Below are 6,092 nucleotides of genomic sequence, written 5' to 3'. Positions count from 1 at the left end.
CTGGAAATGTATGGGGATGATTTATGCCATAAAATGTAAATAAAATCTCTGTTTGTTGCCTACAGGTTTTTTGTGACATTCTTATGACATTGTAGCATGTCTGTTAAGGCATAGGACATGTCATGTTGACATGGTATCATACCAGACAGATGATGAGATAGAGAGAGAGTCTGGCTTGGTTTCAACGGGAGGTGATGTAACACTATGCCCTTTGTCTGAAAAGGAAATGTACAGAATGTAGAAAATAGTACAAATAAAGAAAACTCAGGAATGAGTAGGTGTGTCCAAACCTTTGACTGGTACTGTATATATATATATATAGGAGAGACAGAGAGAAAGAGAGATACAGAGAGAGACAGACAGACAGACAGACATACAGTGGGGCAAAAAAGTACTTAGTCAGCCACCAATTATGCAAGTTCTCCCACTTAAAAAGATGAGTAATTTTCATCATAGTTATACTTCAACTATGACAGACAAAATGAGAAAAAAAATCCTGAAAATCACATTGTAGTGATTTTTTATGAATTTATATGCAAATTATGGTGGAAAATAAGTATTTGGTCAATAACAAAAGTTTCTCAATACTTTGTTATATACCCTTTGTTTGGCAATGACAGAGGTCAAACGTTTTCTGTAAGTCTTCACAAGGTTTTCACACACTGTTGCTGGAATTTTGGCCCATTCCTCCATGCAGATCTCCTCTAGAGCAGTGATGTTTTGGGGCTGTTGCTGGGCAACACGGACTTTCAACTCCCTCCAAAGATTTTCTATGGGGTTGAGATCTGAAGACTGGCTAGGCCACTCTTGAAATGCTTCTTACGAAGCCACTCCTTCATTTCCGGGCGGTGTGTTTGGGATCATTGTCATGCTGAAAGACCCAGCCACGTTTCATCTTCAATGCCCTTGCTGATGGTAGGCTTGTTACTTTGGTCCCAGCTCTCTGGAGGTCATTCACTAGGTCCCCCCGTGTGGTTCTGGGATTTTTGCTCACCGTTCTTGTGATCATTTTGACCCCACGGGGTGATATCTTGCGTGGAGCCCCAGATCGAGGGAGATTATCAGTGGTCTTGTATGTCTTCCATTTCCTAATAATTGCTCCCACAGTTGATTTCTTCAAACCAAGCTGCTTACCTATTGCAGATTCAGTCTTCCCAGCCTGGTGCAGGTCTACAATTTTGTTTCTGGTGTCCTTTGACAGCTCTTTGGTCTTTGCCATAGTGGAGTTTGGAGTATGACTGTTTGAGGTTGTGGACAGGTGTCTTTTATACTGATAACAAGTTCAAACAGGTGCCATTAATACAGGTAATGAGTGGAGGACAGAGGAGCCTCTTAAAGAAGAAGTTACAGGTCTGTGAGAGCCAGAAATCTTGCTTGTTTGTAGGTGACCAAATACTTATTTTCCACCATAATTTGAAACTAAATTCATTAAAAATCCTACAATGTGATTTTCTGGATTTTCTTTCCTCATTTTGTCTGTCATAGTTGAAGTGTACCTATGATGGAAATTACAGGCCTCTCTCATATTTTTAAGTGGGAGAACAATTTGTGGCTGACTAAATACTTTTTTGCCACACTGTAGATAGATACACAGAGAGAGATAGAGAGAGAGAGAAAAGAGAGAGGGAGTCTGGCTAGATTTCAACGGGAGGTGATGTAACACTATGCCCTTTGTCTGAAAAGGAAATGTACAGAATGTAGTTTGGCAGTACAACCCTACAGTTGATACAATGGAGCGCATACAGGTAACTGCCAAAATAAAGGAAACACCAACATAAAGTGTCTTAATACGAGCCAGAACAGCTTCAATGTGCCTTGGCATAGATTCTACAAGTCTCTGGAACTCTATATTGGAGGGATGTGACACCATTCTTTCACAATAAATTCCAGAATTTGGTGTTTTTTTGACGGTGGTGGAAAATGCTGTCTCATGCCCTGCCCAGCATTTTTTATACATGACCCTAAGCATGATGGGATGTTAATTCCTTAATCAACTCAGAAACCACACCTGTGTGGAAGCACCTGCTTTCAACATATACTGAACAAAAATATAAAAGCAACATGCAAACATTTCAATGAGTTTACTGAGTTACAGTTCATATAACTGTATTTCACATGGCTGGGAAGGGGCTCAGCCATGGCTGGGCCTGGGAAGGCATAGCCCCACCCACTGGGGAGCCAGGCCCAGCCAATCAGAATGAGTGTTTCCCCACAAAAGTGCTTTATTACCGACAGACTCCTAAGTTTCATCATCTGTCCGGGTGGCTGGTCTCAGACGATCCCGCTGGTGAAGACGCTGGATGTGTAGGTTAGGCTGGCGTGGACATCCCTGCAGTCAGTATGCAAATTTCACACTCCCTCAAAGCTTGAAACATCTGTGGCATTGTGTTTTGTGCATATTTTAGTGACCTTTTATTATCCCCAGCACAAGGTGCACCTGTGTAATTATAATGCTGTTTAATCAGCTTCTTGATATGCCACACCTGTCAGGTAGATAGATTATCTTGGCAAAGGAGAAACACTCCCTGACACTCCGTGTCTTTTTTGCCAAATGACAGCAGTGACAAGGATGTTACCCCAAAAAGACCGGTACCCAGGCTACCATCTAGGACCACTATGGAAATAAGTGTTTTCATTGGGCCTATATAATGCTTTCACATGTTATCCTTCAGTAAACAAATGCACATCTTGTTGGATGCATTATTTTTTAACCCAAATAAAATTCAATTCAATTCAATTGAAAGTAGTGCTGGAGATCCTGGAGAAAAGGAACTAATCTGGTGTGAAGAGAAATAATGCTGTTATGATTCCATTAGTAACATTGTCCAGCTATATTTATTATATATACACTGAGTATAAAAAACATTAAGAACACCTGCTCTTTCCACGACAGACTGACCAGGTGAATCCAGGTGAAAGCTACGATCCCTTATTGATGTCACTTGTTAAATCCACTTCAACCAGTGTAGATGAAGGGGAGGAGACAGGTTAAATAAGGATTTTTAAGCCTTGAGACAATTGAGACATTAAGTGTGTGTGTGTGTGTGTGTGTGTGCCATTCAGAGGGTGAATGGAAGAAAAGTGCCTTTGAACAGGATATGGTACTAGGTGCCACACACATTGGTTTGTGTCAAGAACTGCAACACTGCTGGGGGTTTTCACACTCAACAGTTCCTGTGTGTATCAGGAATGGTCCACCACCAGAAGGACATCTAGTCAACTTGACACAACTGTGGGAGGCATTTGAAGCATCCCCGTGGAACACTTTTGACACCTTGTGGAGTCAGTCCATGCCCTGACGAACTGAGGCTGTGATGAAGGCCCAACTCAACATTAGGAAGGTGTTCCTATTGTTTGCTATACTCAGTGTATGAGAAAAGATGTAGATCTCCTACAGTACAAAACTAAATCCGTGTCTGTGGTGAAGTCATGCTGTTGACTTGCGCTACAGCATGACAGCAGCTGGGAACATGGCTACTTAGCATTCAGTCACATGTTGTTTGTTACTTGGCATTTATGCTATTAAATGTGGCAACACATTGAAAATAACCGACGGATTACGCATATTATATTTAAGCAATAAGGCCATAAGGGGGTGTGGTATATCGCCAATACCATGGCTGTACCATGGCTGTACCATGGCTGTACCATGGCTGTACCATGGCTTTACCATGGCTGTACCATGGCTTTACCATGGCTGTACCATGGCTTTACCATGGCTGAAGACTGTTCTTAGGTACGACGCATCGCGAAGCGCTAAAACACAGCCCAAAGCTGTGGCATATTGGCCATATATTCTAAAACCCCTGAGGTGCCTTATTGCTATTATAAACTGGTTACCAACTAAATTAGAGCAGTAAAAATGCATGTTTTGTCATACCATGGTATACGGTCTGATAGACCACGGCTTTTCAGCCGATCAGCAATCAGGGCTTGAACCACCCAGTTTATAATTACACAATAAGGCCAGGGGAGGTGTGGTATATGGCCAATATACCACGGCTAATGCCTGTTCTTATGCGCAATGTGGAGTGCCTGGATACAGCCCGTAGCCGTGGTATATTGGCCATATGTCACAAGCCCCCGAGGTGCCTTATTGATATTATAAAGTGGTTACCAATGTAATTAGAGCAGTAAAATTACATACTTTGTCATACCCCTGGTATACAGTCTGATTTACCACAGCCAATTAGCATTCAGGGCTCGAATTACCCAGTTTATAATTAGCTATAAACCAAGGCCATTACAGTGACCAGTGTATTAATTTTAGGGAAAAGTGTGGTCCAAACTATACTTACTTTTAACTCGGCAACATTGTTACATTGTGTCAACAATTTGTTACTGTTACATTTCACTTCCGATCTGCTGTCAGACTAGGCCTATACGCATTCCACTAGCCAGTCGCTCCTTTCTTAATACTGACGCACACACAATCTAAACCAATCAAAGACTGCAATCACAATGCTCCCGGCCAATCAGAGGCGTTTTAATGGGAGAAGGCGGGAGAAAACTGCAAGGGGGTCTTGATTAGGAACGCAGCGGACCCGTTGATGCTGTTGTTCTAGCTAAGGACACAATTTGATATTTATTTATCTTTCAGCCGGTGATCTATTCGGTGTAACGATGGGCTCTTTCGCGCTGCCGATGATCTGTTTCACCACGTTATGGGCGCTCGTTGGTATTGGTAGCACCCTTTTTCGTGCCCAAAGGACCAAACCGAGGGTAGGTGTCCTACCTACCGTTATCCATACAAACGCATAACAGAAGCGAAAAATGGTGTATAATGGTAATCTGATTATGGTATCTGGTAAATATTTATATTCGCTTTTTTAAGGCAAATATTTAGCATTGTAAGGATATGTTCCTATATCTCGGATTGTAATGAATGAACGGGATGGAAACAGTGGGCCCTGGACAGAAGCCTTATACGCATCGATCCTCTCTCTCTCTCATCCCTGCTGTTGGCCCGCTCGCAATGCAGTTGTCACAGTAGTAGCTACTGTATATCAAAGATGTCGTTCATATTAAGCAGGTTATAGTGTGTGTTTGCGATGATAGCTGATATGGTAATGTGTATTAACTCTTTCTGTTCACAGGGTTGTCATCACTAGTTTGATCTTGACAGCTGTTTGTTGTTGGTTATTGTGAGTATGGATGTCCTGTCAGGTTCTCTACTCTGTGTTATCTCTAAGTCTACTTACTGTATAAGTTAATGTCAGGTTCTCTAGTTGCTGTATAAGTTAATGCCAGGTTCTCTACTGTGTGTGTGTGTGTGTGTGTGTGTGTGTGTGTGTGTGTGTGTGTGTGTGTGTGTGTGTGTGTGTGTGTGTGTGTGTGTGTGTGTGTGTGTGCAGCTGGCTGATAGCCATCCTAGCCCAGGCCAACCCTCTGTTTGGACCTCAGCTGAAGAACGAGACTATCTGGTACCTCCGCTACTTCTGGGAGTAACACCAGGTCAGTCGTACTGTCTAATTATAACGCCTGACATAGCACTGTATAATAGCTTTCAATAATAAGCGTTAATGTGTCAGGGCCGCGAACCCTGACCCTCACAGCCTAGGATACCAGAGATGGCATGGGTTGGAATCTGACCTACTGTCATTCAGACTCGCAGTCTCTCCTACCTTTCCTGTCTTCTCTTCACTGGCCTAGCTCAATAAAACACATAAAACCCCACAAAAATTATTGTAAAAAGAATCTCTCTCTTTCTCTCTTCAGGGTTGGGTTCTCTTTGATGCTCCGTTGACACATATCTTCATTTCCTTCATCCATCCTGGACTGGATTCTTTTACAACTTGACTCCTGAAACCCGTCTATACCCTCCTCTTTACATCCCCGGCTACATTCCTCTATCCCTCCATCCCAATGTCTTTCTTACGTCACTGCAACGTTGTCAGAATGTTTTGCATCGCCATCTGAACCTGCAGCAGTCAAGTCAGATAGGAGAGAATCTGCACTGTCCAATTTACAGTAGCTATTACAGTGAAAGAATACCATGCTATTGTTTGAGGAGTTATGAACTTGAAAAGTTATGAAAAAAACAATTAGGCACATTTGGCCAGTCTTGATACAAAATGTTGAACAGAATGCAA

The 6,092-nt window shown here is 42.4% G+C and overlaps 1 protein-coding gene across 1 annotated transcript; it reads left to right on the top strand.

Annotated features, from left to right (window-relative positions):
* The first annotated feature begins 4,527 nt into the window (after positions 1 to 4,527).
* On the top strand, positions 4,528 to 5,850 carry LOC116369658 (V-type proton ATPase subunit e 2-like). Its single transcript, XM_031819566.1, is given in 5 exon segments — positions 4,528 to 4,683; positions 4,685 to 4,722; positions 5,097 to 5,144; positions 5,355 to 5,454; positions 5,719 to 5,850. Coding segments are annotated over 4 exon segments (240 nt in total). The 5' UTR covers positions 4,528 to 4,623; the 3' UTR covers positions 5,449 to 5,454; positions 5,719 to 5,850.
* The last annotated feature ends 242 nt before the right edge of the window (positions 5,851 to 6,092 follow it).

The sequence above is a fragment of the Oncorhynchus kisutch genome, unplaced genomic scaffold (genome assembly GCF_002021735.2).
Source record: "Oncorhynchus kisutch isolate 150728-3 unplaced genomic scaffold, Okis_V2 scaffold2271, whole genome shotgun sequence".
In the NCBI taxonomy this organism is placed as follows: Eukaryota; Metazoa; Chordata; class Actinopteri; order Salmoniformes; family Salmonidae; genus Oncorhynchus; species Oncorhynchus kisutch.
Note: the sequence above shows the minus strand (reverse complement) of the source record. Positions and strands in the feature narration are given on the sequence as shown.